General features: G+C 38.5%; 4 protein-coding genes across 5 annotated transcripts; 3 read left to right on the top strand and 1 right to left on the bottom strand.

Moving 5' to 3' along the window:
* The first annotated feature begins 21 nt into the window (after positions 1-21).
* LOC137934285 (GPCR-type G protein 1) lies at positions 22-10,010 on the top strand. Of its 2 annotated transcripts, none has more exons than XM_068778568.1 (13): positions 22-399; positions 3,163-3,263; positions 3,834-3,941; positions 4,955-5,075; positions 5,312-5,441; positions 5,604-5,679; positions 6,201-6,289; positions 6,587-6,679; positions 8,520-8,546; positions 8,676-8,762; positions 9,062-9,133; positions 9,449-9,579; positions 9,818-10,010. In XM_068778568.1, exons 1-13 carry the CDS (start codon positions 185-187, stop codon positions 9,969-9,971), a joined length of 1,404 nt encoding a protein of 467 aa, XP_068634669.1. In that variant the 5' UTR covers positions 22-184; the 3' UTR covers positions 9,972-10,010. The 2 variants fall into 2 exon arrangements, with proteins under 2 accessions (XP_068634669.1, XP_068634668.1); XM_068778567.1 differs by having other exon boundaries at positions 5,601-5,679.
* A 586-nt stretch (positions 10,011-10,596) lies between these two features.
* LOC137934198 (uncharacterized) lies at positions 10,597-12,371 on the top strand. Its single transcript, XM_068778468.1, has 4 exons — positions 10,597-10,890; positions 11,670-11,765; positions 11,834-11,882; positions 12,143-12,371. Exons 1-4 carry the CDS (start codon positions 10,597-10,599, stop codon positions 12,235-12,237), a joined length of 534 nt encoding a protein of 177 aa, XP_068634569.1. The 3' UTR covers positions 12,238-12,371.
* Positions 12,372-12,524: 153 nt separating this feature from the next.
* On the bottom strand, positions 12,525-13,853 carry LOC137934689 (uncharacterized). The gene is made up of 4 exons (XM_068779172.1): positions 13,578-13,853; positions 13,401-13,454; positions 12,815-12,884; positions 12,525-12,686 (listed from the first exon to the last, which is right to left on the bottom strand). The coding sequence occupies exons 1-4, from the start codon at positions 13,653-13,655 to the stop codon at positions 12,643-12,645; spliced, it is 246 nt and encodes an 81-aa protein (XP_068635273.1). The 5' UTR covers positions 13,656-13,853; the 3' UTR covers positions 12,525-12,642.
* Positions 13,810-14,618, top strand: LOC137934688 (protein PAM68, chloroplastic). Its single transcript, XM_068779171.1, has one exon. It carries the CDS (start codon positions 13,851-13,853, stop codon positions 14,436-14,438), a length of 588 nt encoding a protein of 195 aa, XP_068635272.1. The 5' UTR covers positions 13,810-13,850; the 3' UTR covers positions 14,439-14,618.
* The last annotated feature ends 3,135 nt before the right edge of the window (positions 14,619-17,753 follow it).

Here is a 17,753-nt window from a genome sequence, read left to right as displayed (position 1 = left end):
GACAGTGTTCGGTTTCTCGTTCAGTCGGTCCGTCAGGAGGTTGAAACGAAAATTTCCCTGCCGCCAAACTGCAGTGTCAAGGATCCAGCAGTGCAATAGCGACCGGGAAACAGATGTATGATACTCCACATTTGCCTGTGACGTTCACCTTCACATAGATCGGGATCGAAAAAGCAACAGGGGAATGGGTTGGGGTTGGGCGATCTACGAAGGAATCGTGGTGTTCAGCTCTCTGTTCCTTCTCGGTTGGGTGGGACTTTGGTTCCTCAACCGGAGGTTGTATAAAGAATACGAGGAGAGGAGTGCGCTTGTCCAGATCCTCTTTAGCGCCGTGTTCGCCTTCTCTTGTAATCTTCTTCAGCTAGTCCTCTTTGAAATCATTCCCGTTCTCTCCAAAGAGTATGTGGTTCTTACGTTTCCTTAAATCCCTTTTTATTTCTAATTCGTGGTCCCTTTTTTTCTTTCTAGTGTTGCTGGGATTAGATTTTGGGCTGTAACTAGAGAATGCACGCCTCTTTGAAATTTAAGGCATTTAGAAATGTTTAATTGTCTTCGAACTGCTAATTGATCAAGTATTGATTGGCTCTTTTCGCTCATAAGCGACTAAATGCAGACTAGAGGTCGAATTTGTTTATTGTGTGTTGAGGCGTATGCATTTGGGCTTATGGTTAAGATTAAGATTCTGCATATGAATTTGAAGGTCCAATCATTATCCTGCGTCGAATTGAACTTCTAACCCCTGATTCTTAAGTATTGCTCGTTTATTTTTAGTTTATTGAAATGGAGTACTACACACACGTTAATGGCAATCTACTTTCACGTAATGGATCAAGGGAGAGAGTTCAGTATTAGCTATGTACTTCTTAACCACCGGTCGGACTTATTAGGAATGTCAAAGTGATGACTGATGGCTGGGGAAGTCGAAGTTATGTCTACTATGTCTTGGATTTAGTAGGATAACAACAGGAAAAGTTGTCTCAACTTCAGCTGTTAGGAATGTCAAAGTGATGACTGATGGCTGGGGAAGTCGAAGTTATGTCTACTATGTATTGGATTTAGTAGGATAACAACAGGAAAAGTTGTCTCAACTTCAGCTGTGCCCTTCCAAGGAGGAGGCCGCTGAGGCTTGCTGTATGGTACACCCATTTCAGAATATTTATATTAGGGGGTCGGCGACAACATGAATTGGAAGAGAAGCTCTACTGGGTCATATTTGGTCGCCTACCATTATGCTATCTGTATGGCGCTGAACATTTAAACATTTTGGCCTAGTCCAGAGCTGGGGCATTCAGTTTTTTTCTGAAGTCACCCATTTTATTGTGTGTCATGTATGGGAAGACCCTGACTTTTGATTAATTGTATAAGAGAAGGTAACTTGTTCAAAAGCAAAGTTCCTGTCTTTGCATTGGTCCTCGGATATGGACGACCACATCCTTCACTTGTCAGGTTTGGAGTATATTTACTTCTCAAGTTTGGCCTTCAATTTTATTTCTCGTCTTCATTCTCATATTTTTTAGAACAGTTGGTGGGTATGCAGTTGTGGTTTCTTCTCATTACTGGTGTTTCTTGGATTGTTTGGATGGAACAGAATAAAAGGATCTTTGATGTAGCTTGATTTAAAACAGAGGAGTTATTTGAGAAGGTAACAATATCCTTTTTGGGAAAACAGATAACCAAAGTTTAGCCATCTGTCTGACACTATATCAAGGAAAACTGATTATCTGGATGTACCGTTGCAGATCTGATTGAACCTCAAGTTTTATGGTAAATCAAGGGGTAATCCAGAGCCAGCTTGTGGGAGAGGGGTTACCCTTAACTCTGATGGTCTTATTTATCCTTATTAACCTGTGCATTTTGGTCATCATTTTTTTATGGAGGTGGAGTTAAGGGCCTTTCTTCACTGACTTAAGAGTTTATATTGGTGAATTCACTGTGCCCCTCATTGTTGACAGGGATTCAACCACTGTCATTGGCTGGAAAATATCCACTGGGGTGATTTATGTAGTTCTTCGGCACAATAGAGGACATTTCCCCCCAATTGATTGTTTCTTGGAATCATACCCTAAAATGTGCAAATGGTCCTTCTGTGTTTTTACCTAGAAGGGGGATTCTTGACAATGACCTGTTGTTGAGCCACCTTGCTTTTGGAGTGACCTTTCATTTGCAGTTGCAGTCATTGTAATAGCTTTATGGATTTTCAGTTGTACTTGATCATGGATAAAGTCATAGCAACAGAAGAGTGCTGCTGCCTTTCCAAAAAAAAAGAGTGATGATGCTTTCCCTAATGGTGCAGCTTGCAATATCAAAGCATGGGTTTTTCTTAACATGGTTGCTTTATGGCAGATTACAGCTTATGAGATCAATTGGCCATGCGACTTGTCACTTCCATATATGCCAGCTATCAATCATTTTGCAGTAAAAAATTTCTTCTGCATGTGAAGGAAATAAAACTGCTGGCCTTTGACCTCTAGCTCTAGTGCTTGGCAACAACCTTTTGTGGCCTGACTATTTAGGATACCATCCAGCTTTGTTATGATATTTGAAGTTCATTCCTTGTTCCCTTCTGCATTCATGCTTGAGGAGTTTCAATGTTTCTCTCTCTTCAATTTCATCCCACCTAACATGGTGTCTTGAAAGGCACGCCGATGGTAAAGATTCGCTAGTGCAGTTATCTCTTGTAGGCTGCATTCTATTTTGGTAGTTGTACTGGTAGCATTGGTGCAGCTATGCTACAGATTCATAGATTAGACATCAGCTCATGATGTGCTATGAGTCAATTAATTTTAGTATATAATTAAAAAATAGAGGAAAAGCCAGTTAAGTTAGCATTATTTATATTATGTGTTGGATTGATTTTTCAAGATATACCAATTTAAATTCTTAATCTTCTGTACTTTTAATTTTCTATGGTTATGCCTGTGCATGTTAAAGCTTCTATTGACTACTGATACAACTCAGTGTTTAGTGTCAGAAAATTTAAAAAAAAAACTTTTATATATAAATGAAATTTATTCTCTATGACTAGCTTGTACTTACTGGTGATGCACACAACGTGTGTAGTTTCAATAGAAGGTAATTCTTTGGCATTGTGCATTCCCAGTGCCAGAAATTTTAGTTCTTGTTCAACTTGTCTGACAGAGTTGACTACATTTTTTGCTGCAGTGCCAGATGGATAAATTGGAAGGCAGATCTATTTTGTTTGATATTGTTGCTGGTGTTTGTTTTGCCATATTATCATTGCTACTTGATGCTTTGCAACAGTGGTATGTCTCCGTTCTCTTAATCCTTTCCTATTCCTTTATATTGGTTAGAGAATTAATTTTTGAAAAATTAGGATTCAATGATTTACCAAAAATGAGCAGCTTCAGTTCAGGGTTTTTAAGATTACTCTGAGCCATAACCCAGCAATTTTGCATTAGACTAGGTATCAACCCTAATGGAGGCCTTTTAATTTGTAATGCAAATTTTTATCCTATCTTCATCTAATTGTCATGAGAACAATCTTAAGAGCCAGTATGGCAGCTATCATTTAAAGAGCTTATCTGCTTCTTCATTTTTATTTATAGCTTAAAGAGTTACCGGGATTCTTCCATATTACTTTGTTCGTTAGTCCTCTGCTAGACATGTCCTGCATGTTAGGTGTTTTTAGAAGTTATCTGTTTTTTTTATTTCTGAACGATCAGCTTGTTTGGTCTTTTTACTTTAGCATATACATATCAGGACATAATGAAAAGAACGTGCTGTTTCAATCTCAGGTGTCCTGCATGTTAGGTGTTTTTAGAAGTTATCTGTTTCTTCTGTCATAAGATAATTAGATTGTTTTTCAATCTCAGGTGTGAGAAAAGAACGTGCTGCAGTTGGAGCTATCTTATTTCTCCTGGCATTTCTGTATGCTTTTTGGAGGATGGGTGTTCACTTCCCCATGCCATCTCCTGACAAAGGTTTCTTTGTTGGCCTTCTGGAAGTCTGATTTTTGTTTTGTTAATTCGACAGTTAAGGAGTTTTTGGTCTCATACATTTTCATAAAGACTGGTATCTAATATATATATATATATATAATATTAAAGGAGGCCCCTCGATTCTCATCTGTATCTTCCATGATATGGAACATAGAAGCATCCAGTCTTGTGTACTATTGCAGGATATCTTTTATGGCCTGTGAGAAACAGTAGGTGAGCTATAAAAACCTAAGTTAGTGTTTTCTAAACACATAGACACACTAAGATGCTTTATAAATCCTCTTCAAGTCACACTTGAGAAAAATATTTAATTGTCTCATCCAGAAGTTACATGGATCCTCCTTTTAAGACACAAACTCGGACTTCTTCAATTGAAATTGGCTTACCTCTGGAAGAGTCCTTCTAACGCTTTTACAATACATATACTTTGCAAAGGTGGTTAGTCCATCACTTCTTAGTCCACTTACAAATTGCTCAAGAGTGGGAAATCATAGTAATACATACTGATTTGATAGTTTCCAAGTCTTATATGCCTGTGGCCATTAAATAAAATTTTTTCAAAGGATTATTTATAAGATTGTTCTAGGATATTTTAATAGTTTAAAATTATAAATTTAATGTAGATGAAAATAACTTAAAATGCTAAGGGTTTTTCATTTCTTGTATGTATGGTACTACTCTTGATAGTGAACATGTACCAAATATGTTGAATTTTCTAGTAGAGGAAATAGGCAGTGTATGGTCTGAACGTTTATAACTTATAACCTTGCCATTGTTACTTGCATCATGATTTACATGACATTAATCGGCATTTTCTTTTAGTTGATGTTCCCAACTTTTCTTTGCTTTCCAAAACTAACCAAATCTCTTTTCTTTGAGGTGTACATTTTTTAAATACATTTTACAGCCTTTGCAAGGAATATTCCATACTTATACTTAACAACAACACTATAAAGATTCTTCGTAGAGGCTGACCCACTTGTTTCACTTTGTAGGATTCTTTACAATGCCACAGTTAGTTAGCAGAATTGGAGTGATTGGTGTGACTGTCTTGGCTGTCCTTTCTGGTTTTGGAGCTGTCAATTTACCTTACAGTTATTTATCTCTTTTCATCAGGTTTTCTAAATAACTCTGTTACTGTATATTAGGAGGATGTTCTGAGCTGAGAATAACCCCTCCAATGTCTCATTGTTAATTAATAAATACTTTTGTTTTACATAATTCAGCTCACGTAATTTTTTGTACTTCTCTGTTACTTTGCATGTTGTCTTCTTCTTCTTCTCCTGCTGCTGCTGCTGTTTTTGGGCATTTTCTGCGCTGAAATACTATCTGCTGTCTCATGATGGTGTCAGGGAGATTGAGGAAGCAGATATCAAAGCCTTGGAAAGACAACTGATGCAGTCAATAGAGACTTGTATTTCTAAGAAAAAGAAAATTCTCCTTTCTCAGATGGAGATGGAGCGCATTCAAGGAACAGAGGAGGTACTTGACATCTGATATAATCTCTTTTCGATTTTATACTGTTGAGTATTCTGACAGTATGATTTGTGAAAGATTTAACTTGGAGCATCATGAGTATGCCTTAGTGTTTGCACAATTGTGATTATTAAGTATTTTCTGATTTAGTGACGCTTGTTATAGCAGCGCAAGGGTAAATCATTTTTTACACGTCTGGTGGGAACAGTTGTGCGCTCTGTACAGGAGGATCAAAGGGAACAGGGTAAGTTTTTATAAAGTTGAATCAGCTTTGATGCTTTTTTCCTATTTTATACATAATATTGGTGAAAGCAGTCTGAGGATCTTCATCTGTTGATGTAAACGTGAATTAATTCTAATTTTATTTTTATTATGAGGCGGTCGATTGCTTCTTGGCTTTTAAAAAGTTAATGTCCCTTTATATTATGTTTTACTTAATTTTTTTTAAAAAATGTTGCACTACCATTCCCAGCAATAATTTTCTTGTTTCACCTTATCAGAATCTGCTGACTCTAAAGCATCTTTTTTCTAGTTCCCATTATCTTTGGAGTATATGACTACTACATTAGTATAACTTATCTTTCCTTCACTATAATGATCTGTTTTTGCTAAATATGATGAAAGAGAGTTTAGAGCTATTTTACTACTGCTTGCAGTTGTAAGTTATTCTTTAAGAGCTAGTAATATCTCATCACATATTAGAGACTTTTAGCTTATTGTATTTGTGCAACTGATTCTCTTCTTTCTGTTGCTTATAACCTAAAGATATCAAAAGCATGGAAGCGGAAGTAGAAGCTTTGGAAGAGCTCTCAAAGCAGCTCTTTCTGGAGATATATGAGCTTCGCCAAGCCAAGGTCATTTTGTTTGTTCTTTCTCACTATAGAAGTTATTGTTTTAGATATGAAATTGCTTGTTCCATCTTTCTTGTGTCTCATTTTGTCTTTTTGCACCTCTTTTCAATGGAAACAGTAGTGTTTTTTTTTTTTTTTTAAATTCTTTGTGTGCGTGTGTCCATTTCTGTAGCTGTCATTACAGTTCAATAGGTGCTTGCTGGTTATGGTGAAGTCTTTGTATCTTCTTATTCCTTGTACCACTTGTCAGAAATAATAGGAAAAGGAGAACATTCTGATGGTATTTCATATCTGGTACAGGAAGCTGCTGCATTTTCGCGAACCTGGAGGGGTCATCTGCAGAATTTGCTGGGCTATGCTCTTTCTGTATACTGTGTGTACAAAATGATAAAGGTATGGACCATTCTTTTATTTTATACTGTTAGCATTTTCTTGAAGGCATTTGGGGTTTCAGAAAGTAAATCTGTAAATTTTGGACGACTGTTCTTTTAACTACTCGCATAGAATAGGCTAGTCTAGAGTTCTCGTACTCATCCACAGGCTTGTGAAAAATCACATCCAGTTATGCAGTTATGGCCAACACAGTATGAAAGAGGCTTTTCTCTAGAACCATATTACTCAGAGCTTTTATATTATATATAGAACAAACTGGTGAATAAACTACTAGGTTTTTTACATTATCATTCATTTGGTTTTGTCCTCCTTTTGACATCTGTATGTGTTTCCACTGTTTTCTTTTTCTCGGTACTCTTAACCCTGCACTATTGATGTTAGGGGTAAACCCTAAGCCATATGTTGCAATTCATACTACATTCCTTTGACATGAAACAGGAACAACTTAATTTTTTTACTTCTCAGAAAAGAAAACATTTTTTTTCCTTTGAAATTTTACAATTTTGATAGGAGCAACTTATGATTAGAGAGTTTTAATTGACGAAGGAGACAAGAAAAAAACTAGGAATATTGAAGAGATTGAAGAAAGAATGGGGAGAGTATCATTAACCATGGTCAGGATAAAACAGTACCGATTGGATCATCTGGTAGTCTCCTACAGAAACATCTTATCATCCTTTTCAAGGTTTTTCCTGATAAGAAATAAAAACATGCAAATTCTTTTATCTTTCTTTTTGATATGGTAAAAACAACAATTGATGACTTAAATACAGCCGACATAATAACTAAGCTAGCAAAGGATAAATTGGGGATAGAGGAAAAAGATTCATATAGCTGAGAGCATCATAGTAGGTACGATCTCTGATAAAAACAATAATTGAAACTGGACAAGAGGAAAAGATAACTTCAAAGAATTACATCTGCACTGGAAAAAAAAAACTCAAAGAAAAGCACGAGAGAGAGAGGTAATTGATTGGAGTGGAGATAAATGTGGGATTGAGTTGTTAGTGTGGGTAAAAGTCTTCCAATTGGTATGGGTTGAGATCAAGCCAATTTATTATGTTACCAGATCTAGGTATCAACTCAATTTGGGGGTTGTTTGTCTAATCCATGTGTCAGGCCTGAAATCATTATAAAGAGGGCCTGTTTTTATTTCTAAATGACTATCCACCTTAGAGAGCCTGTTACCCAGCTGATGATAAACCCAACATCTATCTGACTGTTCTATTGGGCCTTTATGTTAGAGGAGGTTGTTATTGTGGGTGGAGGTCCCATAATTGGTATGACTTTGGATTTTTTTAAAAATAATTTTAATGAAAATTTTATTTATTTATTTATTTTTTGGAACAGCTTAGAATCTTGTTGGGTAATGGACCTTGTTAGTTGGTTGGTCATCTTGGGAGGTCCAACTTATCATGGGCATCAAAATTATCGTGAGCAATACAGGAGGTTGTAGCTACTTGTTATTTTGTGTAAAAACCTTGAGAGAAGTTAGTATCATTGCCTGTGTTTCTTAAATTTTAGTGGAAATAGAAGCTATCGAAAATTGACGTGGTGTAGGAGAGGTATTTCTGATGTCCTAGTCAGACAATTTATTTTGCATTATGCAGTGTTGGTTGTCCAGAAAACTTTCATTGTGCATCCTGTAGTGACCTCACATTTAAAATCTTGGAAATCATGAAATGCAGAAACCTAGTTAGGAACAGACACGGATTCATGTATGTTTGTATGTACTCTATCTGTATGTTAAATGTATCTGATTCATGCTTGTATACTTTTCTTACTTCCCTGTTGCTCTGATGGCACGAGGCATCTAATTTCTTCTGATTAACTTTTGCAGTCTTTACAGAGTGTGGTCTTCAAGGAGGTAAGTTGTTGCAGGGATCTTCTCTTCATTCTTTTTCATCTAAACAATGCGTGTAAGATTAGTGTGTCATAGAGCTTGTGTTATTTAAACTAATCTTTATGATGTTGTTCTCGTTTTTCATTTTTACAGGCTGGCTCAGTTGATCCAGTGACAAGGACAATCAGCATATTTTTTCAGTTCTTTGATATAGGCATTAATGCTGCACTTCTATCACAGGTTTGGTGCAATTATCTTTCACTGACTTTTCTAGTTCTTATTCTCTGTCTATGCTAAACAAAATTCCTCTTTTAACTTGTTATTTTGTAGCATCTATAAGATGTAAGGCCTCTCTCTCTCGCTGTAAATTTATTTATAAAAGCAGTTGTATTGACCATTGGCTGCATTAATTGGAAGAGCAAACAGTTTCTTTTGAAAGATAATGAGAGTAATGTGGTTACCCAATTTTCTGTATGGACACACTTGAGTGAATATGATTCATGTTAAATGTGCTGAGTTCTTCACTTTACTGTCTGCAGTATATTTCTTTGTTATTCATTGGAATGCTGATCGTAATGTCTGTGCGAGGCTTCCTTACAAATCTCATGAAGGTGAATGGCTTACTTCTTCATTTTTATCCCATAAAACTTTCTTTTGACATGTCATTGTTGCATTGTTGACCCTAGTGAAACTTGTTACTCAATTTCATAGAAGTGCTACTCCAGCAACCCCTATGGAATTTTTGAAAGCTGAAACTATGAAATTTTGATCTTTCTCCTTGTTGGTTTCATTTTTTGTTTTTTTATGAAATCATTGATTTTCTTTTTCATCATGAGGAGAAAAGAAAGATATGTTGCAGAGTCATCTTTGTGAAAATAGAAATGAATTTTGATAGCTGCAGCTAACTCGTACTTGTTTCTTTGCAGTTCTTCTTTGCTGTTTCTCGAGTGGGGAGTGGAACGTCAGCTAATGTTGTTCTTTTCCTCTCTGAGACAATGGGCATGTACTTTGTGTCATCAATTCTGTTGATCAGGAAAAGCTTGGCAACTGAATACAGGTACTACTCTGTTATATCTTAGCCCATCAATAGCAGATATTGGATTTTCTTTCCATTTGTACTCGAGGAAGGCTTCTTTTTTCTGAATTCTTGAAAATTAAAGAGTAACATTTGATTGGGGTCAGTCGCAGGCAACCAACAGGAACCAAAGCAAACTTGGGTGTATAATTTAGTACAGGAGGGTTCATTAATGAGTCTTTGTAATCAATTGACGTCAGTTATGTTGGCATCTTTGCAGAATGATCATCACGGATGTACTGGGCGGGGATATCCAGTTTGATTTCTACCACCGCTGGTTCGATGCGATTTTTGTGGCAAGTGCCTTCCTTTCTTTGCTCTTGCTTTCAGCACATTACACGTCCCGACAAGCTGATAAACATCCTATTGATTGATTTGTTGCATGTAAATTGTATTAAGTACTGTTATTTTAGTTAAGCAGTTATTCTTTCCATTTTTTGCTCGTGTCAAATTCATTTATCCTCTTCATTCCCTGGTTGCATAATCTCAGGGCCACACATTAAGAATGAGACAGAATCAGGACTGTTCAATCACGTAGGTCCTACATAAATGGACAAACCTAATTACTGATATGGGCTCACGAAATTTTTGACGTGATTCTTCACGTACTACCGATATCCAACTTAATTTGAACAGCTTGGACGATATGGCCAAAAAAATTAAAAATAAGAAAAAGCAAACACTTGAGTATGACATCCGATGATCTTACTTAAATAAGCTCATTGCACATTCACGGTTATACAAGTCCTCAGTAAATATTATGAGTTGGCCCAGCCGGGTTCTTGGTCCACGAGGCGAGTCAGGAAAACACTTTAAGAGTCGATTCGGTCTATCGACTTTCTCTACCTTGGGTATCTCGATCCTCGAAGTGGTTTCCCGCGAGCTGTTGCTATCTACATTTGCGCATTTTGAACTGCAAAAAAGCGCGCGATTATATATAAACGGGCACCATGAAATTACGTATCAAGAACCGAAGCTTTAAGTTTTCTTTCCATGAAGATGAGGAAAACGTCTGTTAAATCCAGTTCCACTCGATTCGCTTCCTCTCCGAAGCCTCTGAAGCCTATCGATTTCGACATCGGCATTCTCGCTGCCTCGAGGACACCTAGATCCGTCTCTCCTCTTCTTCAACAGGCCAGATCTCCGCTTCATAAGCCTATTGCGTCGATCGCCGATGTTAAGGATCTCGCTTCTTCTCACGCTGATTCCATCAAGAGGCACCTCGAGCTCTCTCACTCCGAGGTTCTTAGAGCAATCGACGCCTCTGCATGTAGACTTTCCAAGAGATACAAGGTGATATTAGATTTTCTTCGACCGCTGGTTTTTCTTATTCTTGAGAGTTTCATCTTCATTTTGTCTATATATTAGTGCCTTAGTGGTCGTTTTGATTCTCTTTCTGTGATCAGGTTCTAATATAGAAATTTTGCAAACACGACATTATCTTCTGAATTCAGATGTGAGCTTCAGAGAGAAGCTTCGTCTTTACTCCTTTGTTTTGATTTTAAAGTTACTGTATTTGATCGATAGAAGCTAGGATTGTTCGGTCACTCTCTCATTAATTATTATGGATATTGTTAGAACCGAGATGACGATCTACCTTCTTTCTTTTGCCATGAACGAGAACTCGACCAGAATTATATCAGATGTTTCTTTCCCTCTTAATGTAGTCTTGGTAAAAACTGTTTTGGCTATATGGAATATTTTTGTGTGCAGTAAGTCCTTTTCGATTTGTTCGAATAGATTTGCTTGCAATATGTCCCTTCCGGCTTGGTCCAGATATTGATTAGTGTGCCATCACACGAATGTTTCCGTTTCTTAGATACTGGAATTACCTGTTCCAAGACGCAGACGTCCAATAGTTGTGATAATTTTATTAGGATTTTTAGATCGTATTTTACCTTTGTCTACTTCATCTCTCGGGCAAAGGAGCAAATGTAAAGAGGCTTTAAATTTCAACATGCTTTCATGCACATGATGGCGTTTTCCCTCTTGGTAGCATTCCAGAACAAACATCACAGAGTTTCCTCTGGCTAATACTAACTTCTTGTGTACGTCCTGTTGTTTCAATACAGATTCAGACACAGGAATGCCAACAATTAACGGATGGAGCAGAGAAAGAATATAAGAAATTTGCCGAACGGATTCGCCAAAATATGACAGCAATGAAGGTTTATCTCGGATTATTAATCTTACTTATTTAATCCCATCGTCCACTAAGTACCAGATGGATCTGCAGGCTTCGTACGCGGAATTCATTTCAGAGAGTCAGGCAACTGCATCACGTGGTAAACTAATCTATGTTAACTATCTTTGAGATTTTTAGACAGAACAACAGTTTTTTTTCTGCAGAAAAAACCACGAGTTATTTAAAGCTAGAGATGAAAAGCAAATTACAAGCATATCGTATTGACAAGCTACGCACTAGAACCACTCTCATGATTGACATGCCTGCAACGATATTCGAATTTTATGCTTTTAGCATTATTTTCTCAAATAGTAACACGAGATTAAACGTTATTTGTTATTATAATTGTTGCTTGTTCAGTTTGCAAAGTATCAATCCCTGAGCTTACAGAGTCTACGGACAGAGCAATTGAAAGCCTCCGCAGCCGTTATGGTATCTCTTCTGCTTCAATGTGACTGCAGTCACCTGCCTCCTGTTCTTTTGCTGAATCATTCAGATTCACTGCTGTTTCATCTAATAGAGTCCAAAGTTCCAATTAACGGATGACACTTTTGAATTAGAAACTTGAACTGGAATATATCAATTAGTTGGATGCTGCATTCTTGCAAGTTTTGTATTTCAAAATTGACTCTACTCATGCTTTCTGCTTTGGTTTTCCGTTGTTTAATTGCTTTAAATCAAACTAGCTCTAGTGATACGCTATCACAACCCAAAGTGGAAACAGTATTAGGTAGTTAGCATCTTCAAGTAAAGGCCACTGCAGGTAAGTATTTTATCACTTAAAAGATAACACGAAACCAAACAAAAACTAGGTGTAACCCCCTCTGGACTCACGATGATGTCTGCCCAAAATATCAAACTCAGTTTATCTTCTCTAGTTGAGCTTTCGCTGAATCAAGTTGCCCTGTAAAACACATCATGGCATGAGGCAAGATGGCAGTGAAAATGCAAAATACAATCACATATTTTTAGGTTTTAAAGGGATTTAAAAAATTGATTGATCCATTTATTAAGAAGTCAAAGATTAAGTACTCTGTTCTGATGCTGTTGCTGTTTTCATATTAATCTTGAAGAAGATATTGCCATTTCTCTGATAAACAGCCTGCATTGGGAACAAGTAATCATGGTCAATCCACAGATTTAAAAAAAAAAAAAACTCTGGCCAAGTTACATGGGATTATTCCTTCTATAAATACACTTATGTTTCATAGCCCTTGATTTTAGAGTGTGCACTCACTTTATCTGGGGAAAACAATTGTGTCTCTCCTGACACTGGAAAGCTTTCACAGTAAAAAATGCTGAACTTTGAAGTTGAAGAACGAAAAGTGAACTTAGTATATGGTCATGGGTGCGATCTTAGTTGCTGATTGTACAGTTATATCTTTGTGGATAAACATCACAAATTGATGGTGGGAACTAGGAACTGACAGATGTCACATAACATTTCGTTTGTTTCTTTACAGAGCTCGCAACTGTCTGGACTGAATGTCGAGTTTCTGCAGTGTTTTTTTTTTTCTCCCTATGAGACAGAGGTGTCCCTCTTCACAAATCCTAAGATTTCTCACAGTTCATAAATAAAAAGTATTAAAAAGGCAAGATGAGAAACCAGGCAACTCACTCGACCGGAGGAGAGATTGTTTAGCTCTGCAATCGCAACTTCGTGCCCACGAATCTGAATCCAAATAAGAGGCAAAAGCTTCTCTTTTTATAGGGTTTGCAAACGAGTAAAAGTGAATGAAAGAACTAAACAAAAAATCGATAAAGAAAAAGTAGAAGAAGCAGGAGGACTACATGCCTTACTGAGTAGACTACGCTTAGGATCTTCCGCAACTGAGTTGGCCAAGGGACCTGAAGAAGACGACGACGATGACATTCTTTACCCTTTCTAGACGAAACAGCGGCAAAGCCTCCGGCCTGGCCCTTTATAAAACCAAATTACTCGAATACCCTTACTTACATGTCACCGTCGTTCAATAGAACTTAGGGATTTTTTATTTATCTGAAAACTAGCAGCAGCAGATAAGAGGCAGATACTCTCCCCTTGCTCTCGCTCTCTCTGCTCGAATCCATGGAAACCTCCTGCGCGTGCCTGCGCACCTCGCCTTCTACTCCTCCATACATTCCCTTCACCGTGAAACACCCTCCCTTTCTCGTTCCAATTCTCACAGTCAGACACAATCCACGGTCCCGGCTTTCCCTCTTTTCCCCATCAGCTCTCCAGAGTCCACGAGGCTTCGGCCCGTCACCGAAAAAGAAGAACAGGAAGCAGAAGAAAAGACCGACGGAAACAGAAGATGAAGACGACGAGGACGACAACCAAATCGAAGGATCAGACGACGGCACCATACCGGAGATAGTCACGAACCGGATGATCTCTCGAATGGGGTTTACAGTAGGAACTCCTCTCGCAATTGGGCTTCTATTTTTCCCATTTTTTTACTATCTGAAAGTGGTGGTGAAGATCGATGTGCCTACATGGGTCCCCTTTATAGTGTCGTTTTTCTTCTTCGGTTCGGCTCTGTTGGGGGTGAGCTACGGGATTGTGTCCTCGAGCTGGGATCCACTGAGAGAAGGCTCGCTTTTGGGTTGGAACGAGACTCAGAAGAATTGGCCTGTCTTCTGGCAATCCTTGTTTGGAAGGTCCGGAAAGAAATAGGTGTATTTATTTTCTTCTTTTCATAAAAGTAATTAGACTTCCAGCATTTCTTTTTGAGATAAATTATGATCATCTACAGCTTGTTCATCAATTAGTGTTTCAGAAGGCATTCAGTTTTCTGTGTGTCATTTTTGTAAAATGAGAAGGCCTGGCCTTTTTAAGGTTAAAACGGTTGAAGTTCTTGGATTGTCTTGGGAGGGGTAAACACTAAAAGATTGTTTAGTATGAAAGTTTCACCCTCTCTCTTTTATTGTTGAGATCTTAGTGTTATAGAAGAAGGGATAAGAGCTTAACTATTAATTCTAGTTGGACTGGGTTTGATTGGACTGGAATCGAGTCTTGCTTAATTTAAAAGAATCGGCTGATTAAATTCCAAAAAAATGATAAGCCAAGAAAGTCAGCTCACAAAAGCTCCGCAGAATAAAGACATCCACCATTCAAATGCACGAGTCCTCCTGAGTCTCTCTTCAATGGCGTAAATTTGAAATACTCCTTGGAGTCAAATTTGGCAGGCCCGCGGTTGCAGTGGTGTGTAGCATGCTCATCTTCTCCGTATTAGGAAAAAAATGCGTCATAAGTCTTTGTCTGCGGCAAGAGGAGATTCCTTAGAGCAGAGTGACGAAGACATGGCATATATACATCTAAGAAGAAATCTCATTCACTTGTTGTTGAAGATACTATCTTAAGAGATTGATTCTCAATCAATTAAGATCATAGAATTGATTCTCAATCAATTCAGAATCATTGCCCTGTTTAGGGCTTTCCTTATAGATGAATTTGACCCTCCATTATAGGAACTAATTACGTCAAATCATTCCTTGTTTGTACAAATCAAATCTTTTGTAAATCTTTGTAATTGGGATATCTCTCCTATAAATTAATGAAATCAGGTACCCCATTAGTGTGGTGAATTTTATAATCTTCTTATGGTATCAGAGCTCCATCTGGATTAACATCCTGTGATCCTCATAGCCTCAAATTCTTCTTCCGATCTCCTCCCCTTCAACACCTTGATTCATATGATCACCATCAAACTCTCTTCCTCAAATTATCTTTTGTGGAAGAGTCAATTTCTTCCCCTTCTTGACAGCCAAGGATTATTGGCTCACGTGGATGGTATCCTTGAGCCCCCACCTCCGTTTGAGCCTCCCTTCTCTCAGACGCCAAATCCCAAATTCTAGGCATGGAAAATGACAGACCAGCGTCTCCTCAACCTTCCGCTGTCTTCTCTTTCCGAAGAAGCCATGGCAGAAGCCGTTGGCCTGACCACATCCCGTGAGGTGTGGATTGCTTTAGAAAATTCATTCAGCCACCGATCGAAGGCCCGTGAAATTCGTCTGAAAGACGATCTCTAGCTGATGAAACGTAGCAGCCGTCCGGTCAGCACCTATGCTCATGCGTTCAAAGCACTGTGCGACCAACTCCATGCCATCAGTCGTCCCGTTGATGACACCGACAAGGCTCATTAGTTTCTTTGAGGTCTCGGCACGGAGTTCTCCGGCTTCTCCTCCGCCCAAATGGCTAAGAACCCCCTCCCCTGTTTTTTCGACCTGGTGTCCCGTGCCGAAAGTTTCGAAATCTTCCAGAAATCTCTCGAGCCTTCGGCGACGACGACGGCGACGGTGACACCCCTGGCTGCCTTCACAGCAAATCGACACCACTCCCATCGTTCCGGCAACTTCTCTCGCCAGAATTGTGACCATGGAAGTCCTCACAGCGGTTCTTCAAGCCACGGGCATAGCCCTGTCTTCAATCACGGCCACGGCCAGGGCACGGGAGGCATTTCTGGCCACGGCCAACGTCGTTCCACCACCAGCCACCGTCACCGACCACTGCATTGCCAGATCTGCCGCCAGAAAGGGCATTACGCTGATCGTTGTCGGCAGAGGTACTCTCGAAACGACGACCCTCGCCAGGAAGCTTTTCTTGCTGAATCATTTATTTCAGCGTGTTCTATGTCCGAAAATCAATCTTCTGATTGGGTCGTCGACACAGGTGCCTTGGCCCACATGACCCCGATCCACACCTCTCTGGATCAATCTGTCCCCTATACGGGTAAGGATCGTGTAATTGTCGGGAATGGTGCGTCTCTCCCCATTACTCACACCGGTTATTTTTCTCCATCTTCCGATCTTAAATTATTAAATGTTTTGGTTGTTCCCCATCTTACCAAAAATTTGTTGTCCATTAGTAAATTAACGCATGATTTTCTGTTATCTGTTACATTTACTAATGATCTTTTTACTATTCAGAATCGCCAAACGGGAAAGGTGGTGGCAACTGGTAAACGTGATGGAGGTCTGTGTGCTAGAGCATGGCAATTCCACATTTCTTTCCGTTCTGCAAAATCAATCTTTGCATGCCTCAAATGAATTATGGCATGCTCGTTTAGGATATGTTCATCATTCAGTACTTTCTTTCTTGAATAAAAATGACCAGCTCCATTTTACTTCTTTATTACCATCTCCGAAATTATGCGATACCTGCCAACTTTCTAAAAGTCATCGTTTACCTTATTTTCGCAATGAAAAAAAGTCATCCCATGTTTTACATTTAATTTATTGCGACATATGGGGTCCTTCACCTGTTACATCAACTTTGGGGTTTGTCTACTATGCTTTGTTTATTGATGATTATTCTCGGTTTACTTGGATTTATCCGTTGAAATTGAAATCAGACTTCTACGATATTTTTCTTCAATTTAAAAAATTTGTTGAAAACCAACATTCCGCTCGTATAAAATTTTTTCAATGCGATGGTGGTGTCGAATTTACTAGTAATCGTTTTCAACACCACCTTCGTACCTCTAGAATTCATCATCAGCTCTCATGTCCATATACCCCTGTTCAAAATGGTCGCGCAGAATGTAAACACCGCCATATAATTGAAACTGGTTTAGCTCTACTCTTCCATTCTCACGTCTCCTCGCTTCTGGATTGACGCCTTTAGCACTGCTGCCTACATCATCAACCGCTTGCCCACACCACTTCTCGGAGGTAAGTCCCTTTGGTCTTTCTCCAAATTATACAAATTTTCATCCATTTGGTTGTCGTGTATACCCCTGTTTATGTGATTATATGACAAATAAAATTTCTCCGCGTAGTCTTTCTTGTCTTTTTCTAGGCTATAGCTCCTCGTACAAAGGTTTTCGTTGTCTTGATCCTACCACCTCTAGGATATATATTACTCGACATGCTCAGTTTGATGAAACTCATTTTCTGTCTTTCATTTCTTCCCAGTCTCAACCCCTATCCTCTCTCCAGTTCTCCAATTTTTTGGAACCTAGTTCATCTTCTTCTGGCATGCCAACATCTC

This window comes from Aristolochia californica, unplaced genomic scaffold, assembly GCF_029961685.1.
Source record: "Aristolochia californica isolate CCGP_79_NKW_82.1479 unplaced genomic scaffold, dmAriCali1.0.hap1 SCAF_6, whole genome shotgun sequence".
Lineage (NCBI taxonomy): Eukaryota > Viridiplantae > Streptophyta > Magnoliopsida > Piperales > Aristolochiaceae > Aristolochia > Aristolochia californica.
This window is presented reverse-complemented; position numbering and strand designations above follow the sequence as displayed.